The sequence below is a fragment of the Marmota monax genome, unplaced genomic scaffold (assembly GCF_021218885.2).
Source record: "Marmota monax isolate L192 unplaced genomic scaffold, Marmota_monax_Labrador192_F-V1.1 WCK01_AAM20220418_F8-fsc00207, whole genome shotgun sequence".
Classification (NCBI taxonomy): domain Eukaryota; kingdom Metazoa; phylum Chordata; class Mammalia; order Rodentia; family Sciuridae; genus Marmota; species Marmota monax.
The window spans coordinates 1630325-1657771 of record NW_026692713.1 but is presented as its reverse complement, the minus strand read 5'-3'; the positions used below and the strand labels follow the sequence as shown (position 1 = coordinate 1657771).

The window sequence follows — 27447 nt, the reverse complement described above, 5'->3', positions numbered from 1 at the left end:
TTAAGGCCCTGGTCTCCAAGAGAGCTGCCTCTCACACCCTGGAGTTAACAGGACACCCTGTCCCTCCCTTGATCACATGGCTCCCTTTATTTGCTTGGGCTTTTTCTCAGGTTTTTATTGTTTTTCTTTCCTCCCTTACAAGCTCTTTGCAGTCTCATTCATCCAACTATCAACACAGAATTCTTGAATGTACCTATTCAAATATTCCAAAGAGCACAGTCAAACCTTGCTAGTGGACTTTCTTATTCTCATTTTCTCCAGATCTCTGCCATCACACTGTCCCCAATGCCAAACTTTTTGGACATTTTGGAAAAAGGTTAAGTGCAAGGCTGCACTGTCTGGCCCGTTCCTTCCTGCTGGAGCCGTGTGTGCATCTACAGCCAGCTCTGGCTCTCCAGCTGCCCTCCCTGGCTGGGCTCCTGCAAGGCTGCTTTCTCCAGCCATCTGCATCCTGCATTCCCAGAAGGAAACATCTGCCAGACACCACACTGGAAAGAACCAGGGTGGGAGCTGTTCCTCACCAGGCACAGAAGTGGGGACAGAGGTCAAGTTTAATGGGCAGTTGGGAGTTTCAGAGAAGCATTGGCTCAGCCCTTGGTCAAATGCTAAAAAATCTAGTAAAGCTGTGTTGGTGATCAATTCAAACACAAATCAAAACAATGGCTTTTCAAGGAGCATTTTGTAGTGCACATTCTTTCTCACACAGAATGACTAATGTGTCCACAGACTGGGTTTCTGTTCTCTGCAACAGCTTTAGTAGACACGGTGCCTAGACGGAAGAGTGTGTGATCTCAAGCACTTTAATCTTGTTTAAAAGACTGGGATAGCTCGGGAATTCTCATTCTAATGATTACTTAGAAGTATTTTGGGGGGAGTGGGGGTAATAGGGATTGAACTCAGGGGCCACTGAGCCACATCCCCAGCTCTATTTTGTATTTTATTTAGACACAATGTCTCACTGAGTTGCATAGTGCCTTGGTTTCGCTGAGGCTGGCATTGAATTTGTAATCCTCCTGCCTCAGTCTCCTGAGCTGCTGGGATTTACAGGTGTATGCCACCATGCCCAGCTAGAAATATTTTTAAAAGCTCATATGGATATATAGGTTAAACATTTCTATTCCAAAAATAAAAAATCTGAAATGCTCTGAAGTTCCAAATCTTGTGAGTGCTCACATGATGCTCAAGACATTTTAGACTTTGAAGCATTTCAAATTTCAGGTTTTTGAATTAGGGATGCTCAACAGGAAAAGTTTATGCAAACATTAAAACAAACAAACAAACTAAAATCTAAAATACTTCTGCACCAAAGTATTTCAGATAAGGATATGAGTATCCTATATCACTACATAAAATAAGAATATAAAACTGTATATACTTCATGATTATACTGATGGGAAAGTATCTGTGCATATGTACAAGGCTGCAAGTGCATAAAACTGGACCCAGTTGGATGGTGGTGCCTACTTGGAAGTATTTCATTGCTTTTTCTGTATTATTATATATTTTTAAAATCTTACAAACAAAACCGATAGGCCACTGAGTTTCCTAAAATCCTCCCCTTTCCAAAAAACTGCAAACATTGTATGTGCCATCTAATCTCCAAGTCACCTCATGCCCCTGTCATGTCCCCCATACCTGGGAGTTGAGCAAATGCATATAAGCCATAAAGGGACAGGTGGAAAAGATATTGTTAGTTTTGCACAAGCTCCAAGAGGAGTTCAGCCAGCCTTCATGGTTCATGCAGGGAAGGCTATTGAGCAGGACTGTCCTGAATTGGCCGGGTTTAGGCACTCATTTCCCAGGATAGTTGCTGACTATCCAGGTGATGCCCCCAGCCTGTGGGGCCAGGGCTCTGACCAGAGATGAAACAAAACATCACACAGAACCAGTTTGTGGATCAATAGGGATGGGGTCAGTTAAATAAGCACTTTTCTTGCCTGTGTTTCATAAATAGGTCATGTTGCTGAGCAGATATCCCAGTGGGAAATGGAGCCAACAGAGCCAAAGGCCCAGGTGAGAACATTGAAGTTCACCAGGCCCCGGCAGGTGGAAGGTAGATGTTTTTACAACAGTGGCAATATCACCCATGCTTTGCACCTACCTACCCACATGATGTATCTACCCAGGGCTCTACCTCTATTTCTCAGTGATGGTACAATCCAATATAAGTGAGTTATTTATTTTCTCTGAGCCTCAGTTTCCTGATCCATAATAAAACACTTTTTATATACAGAGCTTATGAGAGGATACAATGATATAATCACACAATTAACATTTGTTAAGTGCTGGTCACATTTCATACACTTTCATGTACTTGATGTCTTAACTCATCAGAAATAATTATCCTGAAGGGTAGATATTGATAAAAAAAAAATAAGTATAATGAATCAATCATAGTGTCTGTCACTAGCATCACAGAAGGATGTAACCTTCACCCATTATCATTAACAATGTCATCATCTTCATCTACATCAGAAGGAAACCGAGGGGTAAGCCCTGATATTGAATGCACAGAAAGATGACTAGGGACCATTTTTTCCCTCCAGTCCTCTCCCTTGCTCCTACCGCAGGAGAGAATGTGCTCACTCTCTCTCCCAAGCCCACATGGTGCATACTCTTTTGAGAAAGCAAAACAAATGCATAATCTGCAGTACCTGTTTGGGAACTTGTCCAAAGTTGCTGACAAAGCCCAGGATGGTGCTCTTGATCAGAGGGTCACTGATGCTGCTGAGGTCCACTCTGTCTCCATAGAAGTAGGGGTGGAAGGTATTAATTGCCTCCACTGCAGCTGGTCCCTGCTGCTTGTATCCAAAAATGAGATCTATCCAATGATGGAGGTGGGCACTGACAAAGTCACTTTCCAGAGCCTGGAATCAAAACCCAGAAAATGTGAAAACCCAGCCCTCTCATGGACTCATGCACCCTCTGCACAGACGGGAAGATACACGTGCTTCAGGATGCTTATTCTGCACAGGAGAGATGGCTGGTGTCTCCCAGCCTTAATGAGTAGGAAGCAGGCAGATGAGCCAACCACCCCAGGGAAGCTGGTTCCTGCTTACAGTTCATGGCAAATCAGATATGACTGTTCCCGTCACCCCAGATCATCCACTTCAGATGATAACCATGCCATTCAGAACATCCATGTGGTGTAGGTCTGCAAGTGACATCTACTTGGAAGAGACCAGGCAGAATGATGTTCTGAGGTCCTGCTGAGATCTAAATACAGAAAGTTGATTCTGACGAGGGATCGTCAAGAGGTTGAGACCAAGTGTAGTGATTTGGAGAACATGCTCTGGAGTGGACTGAAGTGAGCATTGCCACTCACACATTTCTGAACATCTCTGTTCCTCAGTTTCTTCATCTGTAGGATGGACAGTAATTGTACTTTCTTCCAAGGTTAATGTGAGGATTAAATTGTCTCTGTGTTTGGAGCAAAGTGAGCTCCATGTGGTGAGGTGATTACACTGAGCACCTGCGAGGTGTCAGGCAACGGCTTGGATTTATCTGTGTTTTCTCTTCCCATTAAGAGACCACCTCTTGCTGGTAGGGATAATTTCAGCAGTTCTTGGGCATGGTAATGTGTATGTCTGTGTGTTTGCGTGTGTGTGTGTGTGTGTGTGTGTGTGTGTGTGTGGTATTAGGGATTGGATCCAGGGGCACTTTACCACTTATCTATATCTGCAGTCTTTTATCAAATTTTATTTTGAAATAGGGTCTCACTAAATTTCAGAGGTCTCACTAAATTGTTGAGGCTGGCTTTGAATATGCATTCCTCTTATCTTAGCCTCCTGAGTCATTTGGATTACAGGCAAATGCTACTGCACCCAGCCCATTATATAGTTTTTGATTTTGCTATCCAAACTTCAACTTTCATGCCTCAGACCCACTCCCCTCCAGGGGATATTCAGTTTCACTGAGAAGATCTCACTTCATACAAATACTGAGAAGTCATTGACATCTGGTTGAGGGGACCTTACTAAATCATCCCTGAGAGGGAAATAATAGAATCTACCCTTTTGATGCAGGTAGGCCCCCAAGAATGTAAGTTTTCTTCATGGGGCATTTCTGTCCAGCCTTGGGCATGAAAGTGACAATGAATGCCCTACTTATGTACCCAAGGGGCAAGTGTGACGACCTGAGGACCATTCTGTCCATATGCAGCCTCACTGTCCCCATCTGGGAGGACAGGAGATGTTTCAGACTCAGCCATGGAGTTTAAAGCCTCTAAGTGGGAGCTAAACCTCATCCTGCTCAGGTACACAGCTCCCACTGGAAGCCAGCAACATCTAACTATAACTAAGTAATGTTTAACAGTCCAAGTAATTCAGCACAGCAGACAAGCATACTGGATCCTTCATGGGTGCAGCCTTGATGGATGGTGCTAGCTCAGATTAGGAAACCCAGGTTGGTAATATTTCTTAGAAGTTGCTACCTATAAGCAAGAGGATATGTGCCCAGCATTTGGATATCCCAGTCCACTGGAGAGTTGACACCTTTCTGCTGAGTGCAGTCCTTTGGGGCTGCAGCCCTGGAACTCAAAGATTTTCATCTCATTTCCTTGGTCCTCTTGGGAGCACATGCATCCCTCCACCTGGGCCTAGGGAAGCTGGGGCACTTGTACCAGCTTAATTTCTCTGAGGTATTTGATCAAGTGGCTTTGAAGCCCAGAAGCTCACACTTGAGTGATGCCATATGAGCCTTGATGAAAGGCATGGTACTCCTAGACCTGGAGCCCACCTCAGGGCCTTCTGTAAATGTTTGCACTAAAGCACTTGCTGGGACTGCAACAGAATGACTATGTACCTGAGGGAATGGCACCAGCCTTGGCCCTTTTCCTGCCACTTCATAACCAACACATTTTCATATCCTAAGCTCTTCTGGACCATTCCTCCACTTCCTTTCCTTAACCCATCAGGCTTTCTCTTAACCCATCAGGTCCCTGTCAGCAAGCCAGGGTGGTAGACACTTGCTAAACACATCCCATAAGTTTGGAAGCCAGGAGTTGGGGCTGGTGTTTTCCTCAATCCCCATAGCCATGTCAAGACCCTTGTTCCTCTGCCTTCTTGTTAAAAAAGAAAGAAAGAAATCTGTCCTCTATGCTTTCTGAGATCATTTCTACCCCCTCCTCAGCCTCACTGCTGCCATCTACCCACTTGTCTGCTCTTCTCATTCACTGAAAATGTCACTCCTGGCTATACCATCGCTTCTTCTCCAAGATCTGTCATCACCCTCAGGGACTGCAATCTCTGGCCTCTCTGGCCCTTAAGCTCTCCCCTCCAATGATTTTGCGTCTACTCCACCCAAAGTCATACAGTCATGACGCTCCTTGTTATAGTTCAACCCATAGGTTCAGTTATTAAAAGCTTGGCCCTGGACTGGCACTATAGAGAAGTGACTGAACCTTTAGAAGATAGGGCCTAGAGGAAGGAAGCTAGATCATGGGGAGTGGGTCCCTGAAGGAGATACTGGAACCCAAGCCCCATTTTTTTTCTTTCCCTTTTTATCATTTCTCTATTTAGAATGATGTTGGCCTTGATTTTGATGTATATATTTTGTACAATGTTGATGTATGTTCCTTCTATCCCTAGGTTTTTGTTATTGTTGTTTTTAGCATGCATGGAGGTTGTATTCTTTAAAATGTTTTTTTTTAATTTATTCAGATAATCCTGTTGTTCTTTTCTATAAGTCTATTTATTTGATGAATTACACTTATTAATTTCTGTGTGTTGAATCAACTATACATTCCTAGGGAAAAATGCACTTGATCATGAATTTGAAAATAATCAAAACAACCACAGAACACTTATCAAAACATATAGATAAGCAGATTTGATCCATCATTCTCTTCCCACCATGATATTTTGCCTCATCACAGGCCTCAAAACAAGAGAGCCAACCGACCATGGACTGAAACCTTTGAAACTGTGAGGCAAAATAAGTCCTTCCTCCTTTTAAGTTGATGACCTCAGACATTCGTCATAGCAATGGAAACCTGTTTAACACAGCCCTTAACCCATGTCACTATCCATAACTGCTCCATCTTCAAAGCACCCATTCCAACCTTCCCACTAGTGGAAGCCACATCTTCACCTTGCTGGTCATTATTAACTACTTCCTAAGGCTCTTATTCCCCCTTATCAGAACCTCCATTCCTCTTGAGCCTTTACTGCTTTGCAGTTAGTCATCCCTCTTCTGTCATCAGCTATATCTTAATCCAGCTTTGATTTTCTAGGTAATAGGTCAAGCCCTCCCCAGTCCTGGAATATTTTTTTGGTAAGCAGGAGCTCCTTGGACTCTCCAAACCTTCTCTTAGGTGTACTGGGCAGCATGACCCAGGGAGCAGCCCTGTTTTTAGGGTGGGCTAAAGTCACTGACATCTTCCTGGACATGCAAACTCTCTCCTGTAGTGATGTCCTCAAAAAACAGGCAAAAGGGCAAAGCCCAATGGGGCTCTCAGAACAGCCCAGAAACCAGGCCATTTCCTGACACCCCAGGGTATAGACCTTACCCATTCTGTAACACAAAAGGCTCAGGGCTTGTCCCCTCTTCTGGGACAGGAAGCTTCTATGAAGGTTGGGGGGATGCTGAGGTACACATCAGAAAACCAGAGGCTCTGGTATAACTCACCTGTCTGTGCAGGCTGATGAATTTCCGAGGGTCCCCATCTGCCCAGGGAGGAAGTTGCACGTCCCCCAGCGTTGTCCCGTCCTGCATGCAGCCTGAGTGGGATGCAAAACAATAGGGGTTGGGATAAACAGGAACCCTCACTGGGCTCAGACCTAGAATTGCCTTGATGTGTTAATTGGAGTGTGAGCTTTGTCCTATGCAGCACACACTGCTTCCAGCATCCTCTCCCTGAAATGTTCCCAGTCCTCATGTGCTTGGTCTCTCCATCTTCTTCTCCTCCACAAGGTCCTCCTTATTCCCTAGGCAGCACTAGTGCTGGACTCCCAAGTCATACAGAATGATCTCAGTGTCACCATTGTTGGTTGAGCTTCCTCCCCACTACACTAGGCCTTTTCATCTGGGTGTTTGAATAATAGGGAGAACTTATTTACCCAGCTTAAGTAAAATCAATACAAGTTGGCATATTGTACGCACCCAAGTCCAGGCCAGGCACCATGGGAGGCTTTGGGAACACATTTTCTTACTGAATCTTCACTCTAACTTGATAATTCATGCATTTTTCCTCCATTTTTAAATGGAGAACACAAGGTTTTTGGAGATTCCACAGAGAATAAGAAGAGCCTAGCTTCCATCTCAAGTCTCCCCTACCCATTAGCTGTACAACCTTGAGCAAGTTGCTTAATATCTTAGGATTCAGTTTTCCCACCTGTTAAACTGAAGGTGATGACAGGAATTATCTCACAGAGCTGGCATGAGGATCATAAGATAAAATAAACATAATAGTACTTAGAACAATACCAGACCTGTGACGGAGGTTCAATAGATGTTAACTGTGATCTTGTTGGAACTCTCCAGAGCCTTCATGGCACAACTAGAATAATTGTTTTGCTATCGCAAGTTTGAGGGCTGTGCCTTACCTGGCCCTTCTCATCAGTCAGTCTTAGCCCACTTGTCTCCTCCTTAGGCAGGTTCTTCCTTGGTCACTTGCTCTAAGTGGCCCTTTGAGTCACTTTCTCTGCCCTGGTTCTGACCACACATACCCTCAGCAAGTTGCCCCAACTTGGCAACATATACATTTGCAATGGAGGCTCCCAAGTAATATGCAATCTCCAAGGGACCTACTCCTGAATTTTTTGTTCCTCCTCTAGAGTAGAAAGAAGGCCTAGCTCATTCTGGGCTGCAGGAACAAAGAAGAGCTGTAACTCAGAAGTCTGCCCATTTGCAAGACTGGCAGAAATGGAGCTGGTGAAGAGCTCAAGGTCACAGTGCAGCAGGACAGTGCTGGATTGAGGCTACTAGCAAGAGCTCCTGCTCTCTGGCTGCTGCCTTGCTGCCAGTTAGAGCCTGGAGCTCTCAGAGAAAAGGTCATGGCTGGGCAGGGTCCCAGGAAACCAGGGGCCCAGTGTCCTTTCTCAGCAACCTCCTTTGAACATGGATGCTGCCACCCAGCAGAAGCCTCATATCCCTTGCATTGGTCTTAGTGAGGGGGCTGTTTGTTGAGGTGAGTTAAAAATATTCATATGAAATTAGTTGCCACCCAGGAGCTGCAGGAAAGAGACTATACTCCCCAGAACCTCTGCTCCCCACCCCAACTAGTCCTCACTCAGATACCCAGGCCTTGCCCAGACCTCTACTCACCAAACTCCACTGCATTGCAGTTGGTTAAGAACTCAGGAAGATAGAAGAACTCTGGAGTCAGCTCCCTGACGTCACTCATATTCTCCCTGGAGGCAGACTCCCATGCACTCTTCATGCTGTGGAACATTCTATCTGCCACATCAAAGCTTCCACCCTGCATGAAAAGGAGCCAATATGATCAACCACATGTGCTTGAATCCTCAGGCTGGCCACACTCTGCATGCACAGGCCTCCTTCCATCCATGCTGCTTCAGTGGCACAGTTTCCACCATTGGGACTTTTCACTCATTCTACCCACACAGGCACATGCATCAGCCCATGCTTGTGTGCCATGGTTTCTTCACACATCTGTCCATTCAGTCACTCTCTGGAACCTTATGCCTTTGAGGGAGGACCCACAATCCATGGGGTTTAAGGGATCCTGCTTTACCAGCAATTGAACTTCAGATCAGAGATCAGAGATCAGAAAATCATGGTCAACTCTCTAACCATTCCCCAAGGTTGCTGAGGGCCACTCTGAATCAAGCACCTAATTTGAGGAAGTAGAGATAAGAATGACTTTCACTCTGCTCTTGAGAGGCCCACACTGGAGTACCACAGGCAGGAAATAGAGAGTCAACTACAGGACAAAGAGGTGGGTCAGCTATTCTGCATGGTAGGTCAGCAGAGGTTTTTTGGAGAATCTCAGCCAGAGGTGATTCTGGAAGCCTGGTGATGGGGAAGCCAGCTGAGTTCTATGCAGAGGTCAAGGCCTTGATAAGAAACAGAGATGGGAGGAGGACTTGTAGGTCAGGGCTCTCGTGACATCTAATACCATGCACAAGGCATTCTGGGATGGGGTGTGAATGTAGGAGGAGACCTTGCTCAAGGACTAGGACTTGACAAGAAACAGTAGGCTTGAAGAAGTAGAGCTGGAGCTGTCAGAGGATGGGAGGCTGGCACATGAGGACAGAATGTCTGCACACCTGCCAAGGCCAGCCTGCGTTCCAAGGCTCATGGCAGGTGCCCTTTTGCAGCCTGAGTTTGGCAATTAGGGATGAACCTGGTAAGATTTGAGGCACAATTCTTTCTTTGGATGCTCTAGATCTCTTACCTGAATTGTCAAATTTCTTCATTTCAATTGTCAAACTGACCACCCTATTCATCAGATGGTCTTAGGGGTCAGAAGAAGGCAGAGAACAGTCTTGAGTCAGGTCCTGGTTGGAAAGATGAAGAAGCTGGGGACAGAGAGACTTCAGGAAAGGAGTTTCTGAAACTGAGCCTTGGGTTTACTTAAGTGTAGACATATCCAACAATATCTACCTCCCTGAAATTCTGTAGTTCACTTGTCTTTATCAAGACTAGGCCTTTTTTGAAAAAAAAATATTTGTTTTCTTTTTGCCAAGTTCTGCAGGACACACATGAGATCATAAGAGTAAAGAGTAGAGCACTGTCCCTGTCATCTCCCTTCACTTTAGAGAGGGCTAAAGATTTCTATCAGCATTTACCTAAAGCAGCTTTGGGTAGCTGCAGCCATGAATGAAGGGTAAGAAAGGAGAAAGGCATGTCTGTTCTGTTAGATACTATACTCTGTGAACATATACACGATTTCTCTTAATCCTCATAGCAGGTACATTGGAAAGGAATTGCTATTTCCATTTTGAAGACATAGGAAACTGATGCTTCTCAAAGCATACTGATTTTCTCCTAAGGCCTTCAAAGCAGTGAATAGAAGAGTTGGGGTCAAACCCATAGATGCAACTTCAAATGGCATGCTTTGCCTCATGTCGTTTTTTTTAAAAGTGATTTTAAAAAAATGATTCTGTCATAAACTTGAACTACTACCTATGGGCCAAAGTGAGACTTAGCTCTTTCTGTAAGGGAAGAACCTGGTACACACCCAAAGAAGGCCTTATGTGGGCACCCTGGTGAACATGGACTGGCTGGTCAATTTTCCCAAATAGATTTGTGGATTCAGAGGAATCCATGGGTCTTTTTTTTTTTTTTTTTGCACATAGGCAGGAATTGCAAGATATCCAGTTACCCAAGGGGTCTCAACCAAACACAGTAGTAGCTGGACAGCTTAAAGATTCCCTGTGGTCACTTTGCTCTTGGTTGAAATTAGAGGCTGGCATCCACCATCAAATTTAAATTGAAATGGAAATAAAATGGGAGGAATCTAAGTAAATCTGCACCTAACGAGTCACTCATTGAAATGCATTAGGAGCTCTGTGTATTTAATCTGCAGCCTGAGCTTTACATCTGTGGGAGATTGATGCCTTCTCCTCGGCCCATTTTTCCTTTTGCAGCTTTTATGAGCACTGATGGTAATCTCCTGAGAAACAATATGATTTGGTAATAAAAAGATTACCTGTATTAAATAAAAATAATATATACATAGGAAATATTGTTAGTGCTACAAATCTGGTTAAAGATATTACCACAAAGAAAAATGTTATTTTTTTCACAGCTGTCTAATGCATTTTAGCAAAAGTAATATCTTTAAAACTTAAGCCTGTATTATTTATAAAGGAAGCAATAACTGATTTTCCTATTTCCTATATTAATAAATGTATTTGCATACATTTGTTTCAAAATTAATGGGTTTTCTCACTTCTGCAATACAAAAGAAAACACCAAATTCCCTAGAAGAAAAAGTAGAGTTGCTTTGTTACTTGTATTGTAAGTCTGTGGGTTGACATAAACTCTGGTAGTTACTGGAAGTAAGTCCCAGCTAGGATGTGATTCTCAGGGAAGGAAGGGAGGAGAAAAGCTGAAGAAAATAGAAAGGAGAAAGGGCAAGAAGAGGAGATGCAGAGAGACACACAATTCAAGTTTACAAAGTTCCTACAAAGGGAAAGTCCAAAACCAAATGAAATAAAACGACAAAATTAAGTCTAGAGATCAGAAGGAAACAAAATGATCAGAAAGAATTCCTGAACCAAAATCTGCTCCTGCATCTATTCTACAGGCATTCCGGAACGTCAAGAATAATGACTCCTGAAGGTATCCAAACAAGCTAAAAATAAAATTAAAAAAACCCAGCAAGGTCATGACTGTCAACAAAGGAGCAACTTCTTACTGGCAGAATATTTTCACATGTGACATTTGATCCAATGCAGCCAGGTCAAGACCAGAGAGCTCTGAGTCACAAAGTTATGGTCTTTGGCATCTAGCCAAGTCATCACTCATCTGTCAAGATACCAGAAATATTTTTGAACATTTTAGGGCTCAGAAATAATATAATCCTAGGCAACTTTTGTCAACAAAATACTTTAAGAGGTGCTCAATCTTGCTAAGAGATGAAACAAAATTAAGAGTAAAATACTGGGGAAAAGAAGCAGCTGATACCAAGGATGATGCTGAATGTTGATGTGGGTTCATATTAAAAAAAAAAGTCCATGATCTTGGTGCACTGGTTATAACTACATGATATAACTGAATATACTCCAAAACAGAATACTTAAAGGTAAAGGCAAAACGTCTTTCCTGTCAATTGACAGTGCCAATGTGCCTGGGCAGGCACTTCAATTGCTACATCCTTAGACCCCTCTCCACTTGTGTAGGGAAAGTATGTTAGGGAAACCACACTTAATTTTTTGACCCACATTCATAGGAATCAGAAACCACATGTGCTCAAGGACCCTTGAATGCACAGATATTTTAATGATTATACTAGATAGTCCAGTCTTCCTTCCAGGTAGGAGTGACCCAAATCAACCCATTCACATCTAGATAATGGATTGGCTGTATGAGCAGGTTGAAAACCTATTCTCACTGTATATATTCCTAGTAATTTAAAAATATCCCATGCAAACAATTCATTTACAAGATATCAGTTGATCTAAGCTACTGTTTGTCCATCAAAGAGGCAGCATGCTACACGTAGAATGCTTTGGCTCTGGAACTCAGCAGATGACGTGGAATTTCAATGCCCTCTTATTTGCAGAATGAACATGAATTAGTTCCTTAATCTCTTTAATTGCCTATTTCCTCCTCTGCAAACCTTAGATGATTGTTGTATATGTAAAAGCAATAATGTGTGTATGTGCACAAGCATGTGTGTAAATATGAGTGTGCATGTACATGTGTGTACATCTGAATGTGTGTATGTGTGTTTGTGTATGTGTGTGTGTGTGTGTACATTATGTGGGGCTCTAGGCACAAAGAAAGTGTTGTCAAATGAATCAAGCCCTACATCCTTTTCCCTGTATAGACTAGGAACTGCGGAGCAATCCCAGGTTTGGGCCCCAATCTCAGTGCAAGTGGGAAAGGCAACCAGAGACTCTTAAGAAGAAGAGAAATAAAAAGGAGATCAATATTGGAGCATGAGGGGAAGGGAGAGAGGCATGGTTTCTCTTGCCAAGGACAAGGCAGGAGGGTAGGAAAGGCTAAAGGGCCTTAGGATGGAAGTGGCAAATAAAGAAGGCATTGTCAGAACCATTCTGAGGCACCAGCACCACCAATGAAGACAGGGGCAATGTGAGAGGACAAGACAGACCAGAACATGCCATTCCATGGATTTTTGTTTGAAATTCCAGGCCCTAACATCCTACTGGCAAGCTAAAAGTCATAGGACCCACATGATGTTTGGGAAGTGCTGGCACTTATCCAGCTGCTTAATCAATCTTGCTCTTGATTGAGGATGGGCTGATTCCAGAGTAGCCATTGGTTCTCCTTCTGGTAGGACATAGCTCTTTCCTGAACAAGTAGAACCCACAAAGTCAGGTGGAAACATCACTGCCAACTATGACCGGGAGAGCAGGTGTATATGGAACACCCAGAAGCAACCAGATGTCTCATCCTCACCTCCCACTCAGTGAGGGGTGATTTAAAGGATGAGGACACTGAGGCTCAGTTATGTTATACCACCTGTAGGAAAGTTCTAGAGCTGGGAGTTTATTCCAGTTCTGTCATATTCTATCACACATTCTTCACTGAGTTTGTGTGATCATAATTACTCCTTGTTAAAGGACTCCTCTCAAGTCACTGTTTGGGTTCTTTTGGATCTCAAGACCTGGCATTGCCTCCGAGCATAGCTGAAGGCTTCTGGGTCCAGCAGACCAGGCTACAGTGGGGTGGGCTAGCCCTATGCAAAGTGCTGACTGAGTCCCAGAGGCTGGTACTTCCCTACGAGGCAGGTACAAGACTATGGGCAGTATGTGAAAAGGCCAGGAAGGGTTCTCAGGTGTGGGCACTGACATAGGTCCCTGGTTTCCTCATGTCACCTTGACCCAGGTGCTAGCCACTAAGGTCTGGCACCCACTGGGAGCTCCCAAGTAAATCATCAAGATGAGCCAAGTGCTTCCCTAAGGTTCCTGGTTCCCCCTGCAGTTAGCATCTGTCTAGCACAAAACCCAGCCTTCTCGCCTCAGGTGGTTCAGAAAACCCTTCCCCACTGCTGGTAACAGCTGACTTCACACGGGCTGTGACTTAATTAGCACAGCACTTTATTTCTGTTTCTTATTAAATGCAGCAGCAGCAGCCACTGCTGGCACTGTGTCCTTGCTGGGCGCTGGCTGCTTTGCCAGGCTCCACCCAGATTGAGAGCAACTGGAGCTTTTAATGGGGGAGAAACAGGTGTCACGGCTAGGTCCCCAGCAGGGACAGGGTCTCCTGGTGACTTAACTTTCTAGAGGCTCACAGTCTCTAGCTCTAGGCAGTTAAGTCTCATGAGAACTACAGCATACTGGGGCTGCTATTGGGGGTATCAGCCCCCAGCCCTGGCAGATAGCAGCTCATACCTCCAGGCAGTGGGGACAACAGAGCATACAGCTGACTGCCTGCATATGCCACCCATGCAAATCACAAAGTATATATTCATATATACATATATATATAAAATGTATACATATACTAACATATAAAGCTTTGTAAGCATATGTATGAATGTGTATTCCTTTTGCCTTCTATATCCATGAGTTCTATTCATAGTTTCAACCAATGATGGATCACAATTTTTTTTAAATAAAATTGCATCTGTCCTGGACATGTACAGACTATTTTTCTAGTCCTTATTCCCTGAACAATGCAGTTAAACAACTACTTCTATACCACTTATATTGCATTAGGTACCATAAGTAATCTAGAGATGATTTAAATTCTATGAGAGAACATGCATAGGTTCTAAGCAAATTCTATGCATTTTAGAGAAAGGACTTCAGCATCCATGGATTTTGATATCTGTGGGGATCCTGGAACCAATCCCTCATGGATAAGCTGGAGTGACTGCATCATATATTCTGGATTATAAGACTCTATCATGGAAATTATAAGTTTGGGGCATAAAAACAAACAACAGAGGATATGAATTTATTATAAGATGAACCCAAACTTAATGGGATTTGAAGGTAAGGGGAATAAAACACCCCTTACATTTAGGAACCAATAGACTGCACTGCATTCTTGGGTTGTGTGTAGGAGCTGTCCATGGCTTTCTGCACAGCATGTTGCAAACTGGCAGCAGTGCCCAAGGAGTCCGTGCCTGTCAGGAGCCCAGAGGCCACATTGGGTGTACAACACATAACAGCAAAAGTGGGCTGGAGCCATCATGCTGCATGTCAGTCTGCACTGGGTACATGGGGTAGAGGGGTGTCACACATGCAGCTGGCACACTTCATGCCAGATGATTACCTGCATGTCACACTGTGTGTGACATCATCTGAGGGACTCTGCCCTGTTAAACATGACCTTGGAAATGGTGTGTCCCTTCCTCCTGAACACATCTCCCCTGGGAAACCTCTCTAGACCCCATATTGCTTTCACAATGATTGCTTGAGGCTCAGTGTCCCCAGGGCTAGAATTTATCACATCTGCATTGCCATTTCCTGAGGAAACTCAGCCAGCAACACAACCTCCCAGAGACTGAGGAAATCAAGACTCATCATAATGCTGCCTCCCAGCCTCCTGGGGGTCTCCTGAGATAATGGTATGTGGAAGGCACAACAATGTTCCTGACGGCATTCTTCATGATAGTCAAAAGGGAGAAGCCATCCAAATGTCCACTGACAGATAAACGGATACACCAAGTGTGGTAGATATACATGATGGAATGTTATCCAGGCTTAGGGGATTCTGGCACATGCTGTGACATGGATCCATCTTGAGGACATTTGCTAAGCACAAGAAGCCAGTAACAAAAGAATAAATACTGTATGATTTCACTTATATGACAGAATAGTCAAATTCATAGACAGAAAGTAGAGTAAGGGTTGCCAGGAGAGGGATGTTTGAAGAGTTAGTGTTTAATGGGTACAGTTTTAGCTCAAGCAGATTAAAAAGTTCTGGATATGGATTGTGGTGAGAGTTGGTGATGTACCACTGAGGTCCACATTTGAAAATGTAAGGGTACATGTTATGTTCTATATTTAACCACAAAAAGAAAGTAAGGAAACAATGTAAATAGTACATGTAGAGTACTTGGCACCATCCAGGAACACAGGAAGTACTTTCTTAACAGCTCATGCTATTAAGAAAGGGCTTTCAGAGGCAGCATCTCACCCACTTCCTTTATTTGCAAATAAGGAAACCAGTTCCAGAGAAAGACCTCTGCTCAAAGTCAAACAGCAAAGCAGAGCTCAGCAGGTCCTGAGTCCCCTGGGCCCAGAGCCCCAGCCAGTAGTGCACATGTCTCAACTCTGGCTGATTCATACTAGCAGGTGAGAGGCACAATTTGCTTAGTGCAGGATGGAAAAGGGTGCACTGTCTGATGCTGACACTCATATGTACAATAGCTCTGGTCTCCAGTAGCTGCAGAAAGCCTCCCCACCTTCTCACGCTTCCTCACTGCACAGTCCATGTTATACACAGGTTGATAGTCAGCTCTTCAGGCTACTGAGCCTGTGGGAAGCCCTTTCCTGTCATTGCATGGGGGCAAAGCAAAAGTGTTTTGAGAAGAAACAGGCCTGCCCCCTAGGAGGTGAGAGGGCTGGAGGGAAGAGCCTGACTTCAGAATAATGCTAGAACATTCCTAAAGAGGTCCATTGATAGCCAGGACTCCCAAAGTTAATTTGGGCATATTTCCATAGTCTGTGTACCTATTCCTTTAAAAAGAGCTAAAACTCGTCATTTGTTCTAAGGAAAAAGCAGAAGATGCCTGGTTCTTCTTTTGGTTCCAAAGGCTTAGAGCAGTTATGACCCACAAAAGAGTCCTTCAAAGGTAGGAAGGTGAGATAGATCCAGAGGCACACCTAGAGAGCCCAGATGATCTCAACTTGGATGGGCTAGTTGGCCAAAGACAGGCTTGAGCCAAAAAAGTACCTCAAGTCATATCAGACTTCAACACAGGGTTCCAAAGGGCTCACACTAACACCACTGCACTGGTACCATCTAAAAGCTTATGAAGTTGGCTCTGACCATCTCACACTGATTTAGATCCTCTCAAACTAGTTTGGCCTCATCACCAATGGATTAAACTAACTAAAATAAGCTCACAATAGTGATTAGCTTGAAAGTGGCCATTACCCAAATGTCCTCCTGGGTTCACAGCACCTGTTCAGTCTGGCTCTTGCTACATTGAAATACTTTGATGAAGTCCAGACTGCCTTAAATTAGCTTAAACCAGAGGAGACCAGCTTGAAAAAGTTCAGGCCTACTCAGATTAGATCTGGCTGATTGCAGAGGGAAGAAGGGAACTCGCAGTGATTGATCACCTGAGCTAGGGGCTTTCCCCACAATTTCTCATTTAATCTTCTCAACAGCCCAGTGAGATGTGCATAATTAACCCTCATTTCCAGAGGTAAAATACTTGCAGAAGGTTTTGTATCTATTAAGTGGCAGAGCTGGGATATAAATCTCACATCCAAAACTGTCTCAATTTCACTCCATCTCCTCCCTTTGTGAAAAGACCCTTAGCAACAGGTAGAGCTGGGACTTCTGGCTTTGATGCATCCAACCAAAGGGGCATGGGGAAACTTTGAAAGCATTCAGCACACTGAAACATTTAAAATCCCTGGATGGAAAGCAGTAACGGAATCCATCACTATCATCGTCAACAATGATCATCATTTCTTGAGGATTAATGAGCAACATCTGGATGGGATTCCTGGCATGGGGTACAGCTCTGGGACCATTCATTCTCCAAACCAAACTTACTTAAAATGCTTGTTGCCTGAGAAAGGCTCAGGGGAAGCACACTTATTATTTTTGAGCGAATTTCCAGGGAAAGGGGGTTATACAATGTCTAGACGAGCTATGCCGTCAAAGAAGCCTGTGCCAAGAAACAGAAGACAGCAGGGTTTTGCTCTTTGTTGGAGAAAACGCCTTGACCTTGCCCAACCCATTCCTTCCCAGAGTATAGGAGCTACCTTTAGTGCTGACCCAGGGTGGCCTATTACCTCTCAGAGTCAATGTCCTCTGAGTGACTACAATGAGTGATCTTGCTGGTGAGGTCAGACCTAAATCAGAATTTGTAGACCTAAACTCACAGTTCCTGGGGCACTCATGCTTCTCTGAGATGTGGCTTAGGTGTCAGTCATCAGTGTATGAACAGAGGCCTGTTGCCCATGTGGCTCATGCCTTCCTCTCCATGGGACCTTGGTGAGCCCCAGATCAGGTCAGCCATAAACCTGACCCTGTGTTGTATTCCTGCTGCAGCCAGGCTGAGTGTTTCCCACATTCACAAGCTGTGCCTCCGGGGTAACAGCTTCCTAGCATGCAGAATCCCAGTGACGGAGAGGCGAAGGGAAGAGAGGAGACATACCTCTTGGCACCCTCACAAGTCCCATAAGGGACTCTCCCTTAGAAATCCCATAGGTCTTGGACACTACTACCCACTTGGTAGTCAGACTGGCTTACCTCCAGCTTCCTTAAGTTACTAGGTAAAACACGGAGGCCCAGTTAAATTTAAATTTCAGATAAACAACAGATAATTTTTTAATATAAATCACTGTTCATCTGAAAAGCAGTCTCTGTGGAATCCAAATTTAACAAGACATCCTGTGTTTTTATTTGCGATACCTGGCAACTTGAAGCTGGCATTGTGGTTTGTTAGTTTATGGGTGGGTAAGTTGGTTAGTTTCCTTCTCTGGGTTAGTTGGTGGTTTTGATTTTCAAATATTCTGTTTGTTCTTTGGAACCTTTCAGCTTGTACTTAGCACAGATTTATGCATTCTGAGCTCTTGAGTCATATTCTTTTCATTGTTCTTTCTTGTGTTTATTTTTCTAATCTTTGATTGCTTGCTTTTCTCGTCTCCAAGCTTCCTGCTTTCCTTTTCTAGTACATCTTATTTATGTTAAGGGTTTTTTAAATATCTTTTATTTCTTGATATTTTTTAGCTTTTCTTTTTTTTTTTTTCAAGACTCTGTTGGGTCAGATGTGCAAGTATCACTGATGAAGAACAGCTTGCCTTGGCTGGAGGGACCAGAATCCAGGAGCCAATGTCAAGTGGGAATCACTGGCTAAAGACTGAATTTTTAGCAGAGGAGTTCCCATCTTGTCCAAGCCTAGGCCCTAGTCTACAATACAGCTGTGTGTGTGTGTGTGTGTGATTGCATGCACACATGCACACATGTATGTGTAGGGAGAGTGGACAGAAGCTCACCTGCAGAGAGCAGAAAGCCTGGGTGAAGGGTGGCATCCGGACCAGGTAGGAAGCGACGATGATGGCTGAGGAGTAGTGAGTGCAGTAGTGGCACTGGAAGGTCATGTCTCCTGCAATAAAAGGACATGCCTGAGTGCTGCTTCCCTACATGTGTTGGTGCAGGTAGCAGACACGCAGGCTACCCTGTGCTTGAGAACATAATTTTTAAAAAATACATTCCTTAAGTTTAGGAAATGATTAGATTTAAATTAAAACATCAGGCAATAAAAGTCTGGTTGACTTAGAAATGTGGCAAAAATTATAAAGGTAATGAACAAATGGACAAAGTTTGGGAACTGTGTTCAAGAGCCAATCAAACGTAAGCACTGCAATTTTGAGGCTGTTGTTTTAAACTCTCTGAGTTTAGCTCACCACTCTTTGGAATGGACCACTGTGTACATGAACATACATTGGCATGGACCTCACATAGAGAAAGGGCTGAATTGATATTAGTTCTTCCGCCTTTGCCTGCTCTTGGGTATGGAATTACTAGCTGTTAGCATGAGATTGCTCCATTTGGCATGTGCATTAGAATCACCCAGGCTGTGTGACACCACAAAAATTATTTAAATGAGAATTTTTAGAGGTGAGATCTGGACTTCAGTTGTGTGTGTGTGTGTGTGTGTGTGTGTGTGTGTGTGTTAGTTGCTGTCAATTGAACTCAGGGGTGCTCTACCATGGAGCTGCATCCTCAGCCCTTTTTATTTTTTCTTTTGGCACAGGGTCTCACTAAGTTGCTGAGGCTGGCCTCTTCTTCAGCCTCCCAAGTTGCTGGGATTACAGGCATGCACCACCGCACCTGGAAGACTTTTTAAAAAAGCTCTTCCAGGTGATTCTTCCATGTAGCCAGGGTGCTAACCACTGGATTAGAGAGTTCTCTATTCAAATGCAATAATTTGCAAGCTAGGCAATCACACTAGTCATCATAATTTCAAGGCATTCAAATAAATAAAATTGCACAAAAAAATCAAGCTGGAATTTACCCACCTTCAGTCTTTTCGACTTCTTTAAACCTCTGGATAAATTTCAGCTTTCTTTCCTTGGTCTGAGCCCCCATGGGTTTTGAAAGATCCCGGAAAGTCTTGGGATTTGTCAAGTTCAACACCTAGAAGGCAGATGTACAGTTGGAGTTAACTCCCCCAACCCTCTTGTGCCCCAAGAGCCACGCTCTTTAGTTTTATGGTTCCCTTTATTGGTTTATTGTCATCTGGTCTGACCCTCCTCTGGTGATTAGCTGGCAAACTAGGGTTTTATAGCCCTGAAGCCATTGATCCACAAAGACTTAATAGGGGAGAGATGAGAAATAAGAGGAGGGGAAGATTGAGTTCATACTGAACCTGTTCCAAGTTGACCCAGATCAGAACATGACCACCTAATACCAAAAAGAGACTTTCAAAAAGAATTCCTATTGTCTATAAGCCATTTGGCTTCTGCCCTCATGGAGTGATTTACTCAAGTAGTTCAGGGTCCCTGCTTAGAATCAAACTGATTTCATAGGAAGCTAGAAGCCATCTGTTTGGGGGGAGGGAATGAGAGGAACACTTTCATTTTTCTAAGGCCCACTCCCTCTGGGCAACAAAAACAGGTAATGCTTGCCTCTGCCCATGATGGTGGAGACATGAAGAGTTTCAGGGCCAGGTGTCCTAAGAGACATTTCCTTTTAGCAGAAATCTTCTCTGTGTTAATAGAATGCTGACTCTTCCAGGAGTTTGTGTTTCTTTTCAGGAGGACTTGTTTCTTTATAACCCTCTCTTCTCACTAGCAGTGAGTCACTGCAGCTCTACCAGGATTAGGGATGTCACCATCTCAAATGTCTGTGAAAGACAGGCCAGGGTGGGAGAGGGAAGCAGCGCCAACTCCAGGCGCTGGAGGAGCCATGTGGAGATCTAAGCTCAGCTTCAGTTGATCTTACTGGTCAGAATTGATCAAAGTGGCCAGATCTCCTGATTTTTTTGAAACATACTGGAAATTCAGATTTTTAGAACAAATTTCTCAATTTTTAGATACTGGTAAGTCATTAAAATTTTAAATATAGGGTATGGGTTAAACAGAAAAGATTTACAAAATAACCACCAACTTGCAATGGGTGCATTAAAGTTGGAGTTTGTAAGTTTCGTATTTGAAATATGTTGGCCTCTGATGGTCCATCAGTATGATAAAAATTAATACGTATCTTGTGAGAATATCTTTGCTGCATTCAATGTCTTAAGTGGGAATGAGACCTCACAGAAGACTGAGTCTCCCTCTCTCAAATCTCTGCCATTCAAGCATCCCAGGCAGGACTGACCAGGCTGGTCTAAACCATCAAGCAATCCCAGGCAGGACTGGACAGGCTGGTCTAAACCAATGGCCCACCATCTCCTGTCCATCACACACAGCCCAACACCTGGTGCCCATGACCAGAGTCTGAGTGGTCAGGACCCTGTTCCATGGCCTTGCTGCCCTTGCACAGACACATCTATCACTTTGGTCCAGCTATGTAGTTTTCTCTTCCCCCTTCTCTGCCTGCTGAGGTCCAAGGATGGAGGCCAAATTGATAAGTGGCCTGGAGTTGACATCAGCCTCCCCTATGACTACATATGAGAGTCCAGATCCCAGATCCTGAGTGAATCCCAGATGTCATCATCTCAATTATAGAAGTTATGGGCAGAGTGGGTCCTTGTCTTTTTCTCTACCCCTGTCCCCCATATGTTGGTTTGGGAAACAAATTCCATGGACCATCTCACCTGTAACTGTAGCATGCCGCCAGTGTTGGTACATGATGGTATTTCAGTAAATGGGCAGCATTTACCTTATTCGATGAGCATAAGCCAGGGGCCCTCTGCGGCTCATGTTAGGCAATGATCACTCCACAAATGGGTCTGGGACAGAAACCCAGCTAAAGCCCAAAGGCTATCATAGTGTCAGGAGCACTTAGGCTTTAGGCCCAAATACCCAAGTTCAGGTAACTGAACCTCCCAGTGGAGGTTCTGTGTGCTGACTCTGGCTATTGGGGTAAGGAAACCTCAGAACACTTGTGTAGCATCCATGAGAATGCCTTACCTCTGAGGTGTAGTCAGCAAGGACCCAGGGAAATACTGGATACTGCATGTAGTCATTGTAGGTCCTCCCAGCCAGGGTGTTGAGGTACATGAGGTACTCAAAATTGCTGATGTCCCTTTTCTACCAGAAGAAACAAAGTAAGAATAAACCAAATATGTCTGATATCCTCTGGAGGCCATAGCCTCTAGCCCTCAGCCTCAGCTGGAGACCCTGGCTCTATTAGTGAGGACAGGCAGCAGGTACCTGGGTAGTTTCCTCCATATCTTGTGCCTCAGCCACCAACTAAACATGGCACACACTGATTTCAATATGAACTGAAGCAAGTACATGCAGGAAACTATGTTGGCCAGAGAAAGAAAATATAGTTCAGCAATTCTAACCCAAAGACAAAGCATTCTTTTGTGTTAACTATCAGATGTGATTCTCAAAAGTTTATTGAAACATTAACACAAATACTGTGGGTGGACTCTCTGCTGACCCTTATACCATGAGAAAAATAAGCTGGGGGAATGTGGGGAGCATTTTGGATGCCAGTGACCAACAGCTACTTTCTAATCACTTCATGATCTCCAGGACTGGCTCTCGTGGGATCCTTTCCTCACTGAGAAACCCGAGTTGAAGATCAGCCCATCCAGACCAGGAGCTATGTGTATCTTCCCCAGAACAAGAAGTGACCCTTGGTATTCACCACCCTTCTCCAAAGTGTGTGTATATGTGTTTATCTTCAGGGAAGGGGAGTGTGCACACAGAGGCACCCACAGTATACATCTCTCTCTCTCTCTCACACACACACACACACACACACACTCACACACACACACACACACACACTCACACACACACACACTCCCCAAATGCTCAAGAATCACCTTCCGTCACTGAACTCTTGTCAGGGAAAGATATGGGACATTTTGGTGAATTAAAGACACAAGCTCCTTTCTTAATTAATCTGCATATTCTCTCTCTCTTATCACTGGGGCTTGAGTTATTTTCTGATTTGCATTCCCACAGGATTTCCCTCCAGAGGAGCCACCATACCTGCCACCTCTGCAGCATCGTCCTGTCGAAGCTGGGGTATTTCCTGTGGGATAAAAAATTATGGTGGTCACCAAATATTCCAAGGCATGCACATGAATGAGGAAAGGGGGGCTTTCAGCAACTTCAGGGGGCCAGGACATTCAGGAAAGCCTGGGGCTTCCCGAAGCACATGGAAGCTCTCAGGCACTAGGACAGTGAGACCACTGTCCCACCTTACCAAAGGTTAGATTCTTGCAGTTACTGTCCCTCTCATAAGACTTCAGCATGTGCTGCTGCCTTAACTGTAGCTTTTGAAGACACTCTCTGGGCTTGCAGAAGAAGATTCAGGGCCCTTCCTCCCAACCCACAATGGATTTCCCACAGCCACATCTCAGCCTCCCTTGGCCCCTACCCCATCTTTGGACATTGAATATAATGTAGCTATGTGGTTTAAAAAAATGCAAACACCATGGAAGACCATGAAATATAAGATGAATCTCCAAACCACTGCTTCTCTTAAGGAAGTATCCACAGTTAATGGCTTCTGGTATATCATCCCGAAAAGTCTTACCCGAATGCCTGCCTATATGCTTGCATTATTTTATTTGTAATTGCTCATACCTGGAATCATACCACACCTACAATTCTCCTTGTTGCCTTACTTGCTCAACAACACTCCTGGACTCCTGGAGATCAGCTCATATTGCTCTATTGAGTTTGTTCATGATCAGTATGATCATGGCATGATCATAACTGACTGAACTGCCACCCTGGGGCTGGCTTTGTTCTCTGATGTTTCCATGACCATCTTTGGACATAAATTTCTGGCACTTTTGTGAGTATATCCATGAGACAGATTTCTCATAAAGAAATATGAGGGTTTTCAATTTTACTATGTAATGCCAAATCATTCTCTTAAAGGCCGTACCAATTTATACTTCTACAATAAAGACATACAATTTGAACCATGGCTGATCTGAAGGAAAGAGTACAAAATTATAGCAAAGTACAATGTTGGGAAGGGCGTGGGGAAGGAGCCCTCTCCACCTGAAATTTCCTTTTCATTCAGCAGGGATTTGCAGAATCCAGTTCCTCAGGCTCCACAGTGCTCTTTGTTTCCTTTTCCAACTGTTTCCCCCTACCTCTGTCTCCATGAGACACTCCTTCCATTCCCAAGACTGGGTCTCTGCTCAGTATGTTTCACCAAATCAAATCAAATCACACCTCTTTATTCTATCCATTCTCTCTGCCATAGTTCGTATAGATTCCCACAGACCCCATCCCACTACACACTCCATGCATCATTCCAGGCCTGTCAGGACCCCACCCAGGCCCCAGTCTATACAAGCCTGGATGCCCAAGTGCCCCCAGAAGACCACAGCTCTTCATCTTGCCATTCCAGCTCCACCATCATATCATCTGTCTTGAGTTGCCCATCTGTCTGCATTCAATTCTGTTCTTGGCAGATTTTCCGTAATCAGAAAGTAACTTCAGGGCTGGAATTTCCCTCTTCCTCCCCAACAGAAAAACCATCTATTTGATCCTTTTCTTTTTCCAGGAAAGCAATAACCAGAATAACAAATTAGAAGAAATAATATGGTCCAATTTAGGGTGCTAGTTGCAAAGCAGGGGGTGGCCTGTCAGAATCCAGGAAATGAGAACAGCCTTTAAGAAAAGATTCTAGAATTTTACCTGTGGTCATTTGTGATGTTGCCATCAGGTGGAATGCTGTGTGGAATAAAAAGGCATTTCCCATCCCATTTCTCATATCATTGGCTGTGGATTACAAGGAAGAGCCGCCATTTCTGGTACCACTTACCATTTGGTGCCAAGACATCTAACCAAATGTGAGTCCTACTTTTTTAAAATTCTTTTTTTAAAAAATTATATTAATCTGAGAAAAACTAAAGAACTCCTGAAATGGTCCATGGGAATATCATAAATATCTGGTAAGTAATGAAAAATATTTCTTTAAGAGGTGGTAAACTGCATTGTCCATCATTATCAGGTACATTTTAGATTAAACAAGATATCAGAGAGGGCTCTTGGCTTTCTAAGCCCCCCTGAGTTTTGAGGGAATCAGTGTAGCAAAGAGTTCTGGATTTGGAGTTAGGAAAACCTGGATCCAAATTGAACCTCTACCGGTTGACTGGTGGACCTTGGACAAGACACCAACCCTCTCTGAGCTGCTGTAATCTCATCCTTCCAGCATGCTGACCACACTCAAGTATGATAGTGGGTCTAGAAAAGACTAGTACAGGTTCAGGCACAGAGCTTCCTCAATAGTTGATATTCTGGCAGACTGTCCAAGATTGGGGGATATTCTTTTCTACTCTGGGAGAAAGAAGAATGTGATGGCAAGAATATGGGCCTGTTTCTGGTCAACACCTGCTCAGTTCTGCCAAGACTTTTCTGGGCGATCTTGGAATAACTGCAACCTATGAATCAGATCTTCTGTTTTGTCAACCTGGTAGGCACCATGTGAAAGGCGTTTCCAGGGTTTGCTGGGGAGTCTGTTCTGAGTTATAGGACAAGCATCTAGGCCCTTGGGCAACTTGGAGTCAAGTTTAAAAGAACAAAAGAACTCAAAGAAAGCCAGTGACACTAGGGAGGTTATTCTGCCTAGCCTGAGGTGCCAGTCCTGGGTTTCACAGAGGACATCCTGTCAACCCCTCTACCTGCTTTTCATCTCCAGACATCACTGTCCATCCTCTGCTGGATAGCGTCCCAACATGAGAAGACAATCTCCAAATTAGAACTTCATGGTTTCTCGGTAGATAGATCAGTTCAAATTCTTATACTGAGGGTTGATTTTGACCCATTCGGCTTTGTTGGTGATCATATCTATGACCTTCATGTCTGAGAAGTGCTTTGGAAATAAGCACTGCTGCCAGGTGGCCTTGGGGCCTTTCTGACATCCAGCACCATAGTGTTGGTGCCCTTGGTTGGTCTCATGGTTGTGTTTTGACTGCTTCCTTGGAACAGTTCCACCTAACCAACACCTTCCACGGTCCCTGGAAGCCAGGCTTCTGGAATGGATGGCAGTGAGGAGTGAGCCAAAGGCCCAGTCCCCCAAACTCTCACCTTCCCTAATGTAGCTGGCAGCAGCCTATAGTTGGGCCTTGAGAGGCAGCAGGTTAGTTCCCAGACCAAATGGCATTTACCAAGGGACTTGTCTGAGGCTATACCCTCCCGACCCAGGAGGGATGCTGGGAGTCTCTTCTACATCTCCCCATTATCTCTGCAACTAGGAATCTAGGTCTAGCCCAACCTGGAAAACATCCGAGGAAGGCACACAGATAAACCTGGGCTTCTGAGCTAAAACAGACCCTTCTCCATGTCCCTCTTCCTCTCCACATTTGTTACCTATTTGAAAAACAGTTATGAGGATGTGGTGGAATGGACTAGTGAGTGGCGGAGGGACATGATTCCTAAGCTAAGAGGTGTTCAGAAAACACAAACCACAATGAGAAGAAATGTCATTCATCTTGTGAAACTGGAAATGCATGTCTGCTAGTGGGTTTGGGCTAGGATGGGGAAACCTAATTAAATTGCCATTATTTTCATCTACTATGAGGAAATAGGTTGAGGGTGAGGAAATAGTATACAGACCAGGGAAATTATTTATTGATGTCCACCCAAAGGTCCAGCAGAGCAGATACCTGTGAATGACATATTGAGCACACAGTTCCTGCTAGGACCAGATTTGACCAAGGGCCCTGACTCTGAAGACCAAGCTCTTTTCTTAGAAGGGGGAAAAAAACAAAACACAAAAGAAAGAAAGAAACAAGCAAAACAATAAAAACACACATAAAAAAATCTTAGTTTTGATTGCATTAAAAATCAGCTACCTGAAAATGACAGTAATTGGCATATATTTGTTGATATTCAGTAAAAAAATGAGCATTAGTGAATTTACCGAATTGTTTTTGCATGATGCTGTAGATGTATTAACCAGTCAGGGTGTTTGAATAACATAAAGTTACATCTAGCTGCTAAAATTACAAGTGTTTTTAATTTTTATAAGGGCTTACATATCTGTTTAACAACATATTTATCTTCTTATGTATTATTTCTCCTTTAAAATATTGACTTTAATTTTGCTGATTTGAGTTTTATGATTTTCATGCTGATTATTTTCTAATTTGAATTATACATTTTATGTATATTATAATTAGAAATATACTGGGCATAGAATTTTGACTAATTTTTAATTTTCTAGATATCTCTATTTGATAATTCAACAACTGTATGAATTAAGTGATTTATTTTATTCTGGGACTAAAAATATAAAATAGTGTTGCTCATACATTCAAAGTTTTTATAGTTGTCTTATTTAATTTTTTTTTAAATATTACTAAATTAAAGTTATTCTATTTTGCTTTTTTTTGTACTTTCCAAAAGTTTTATTGCCTGGATTAATTTTGGATTTAAAATTATTTATTTTATTTATTTTCTAATTATTTTATTTCTTTTCTTGTTCATGTCTGATCTAAAACAGACACTTCTTCATGTGGAGAAAATTAGAGCATTTTTTAGATTCTATTTCTACATATGCAATTTC

The 27447-nt window shown here is 43.5% G+C and overlaps 1 protein-coding gene across 4 annotated transcripts in view; it reads right to left on the bottom strand.

Annotated features, from left to right (window-relative positions):
* Wdfy4 (WDFY family member 4) overlaps window positions 1–27447 on the bottom strand; it is a 282996-nt gene that overhangs the window by 16901 nt on the left and 238648 nt on the right. For all 4 annotated transcript variants that reach the window (XM_046446708.2, XM_046446712.2, XM_046446710.2 and 1 more), the window contains exons 48-54: window positions 22905–22947; window positions 21867–21986; window positions 19812–19929; window positions 18786–18895; window positions 8266–8419; window positions 6628–6719; window positions 2655–2867 (exon numbers count right to left, since the gene is read on the bottom strand). In XM_046446708.2, the coding sequence (XP_046302664.1) occupies window positions 2655–2867; window positions 6628–6719; window positions 8266–8419; window positions 18786–18895; window positions 19812–19929; window positions 21867–21986; window positions 22905–22947 (850 nt within the window). The remainder of the gene's footprint in view (window positions 1–2654; window positions 2868–6627; window positions 6720–8265; window positions 8420–18785; window positions 18896–19811; window positions 19930–21866; window positions 21987–22904; window positions 22948–27447) is intronic.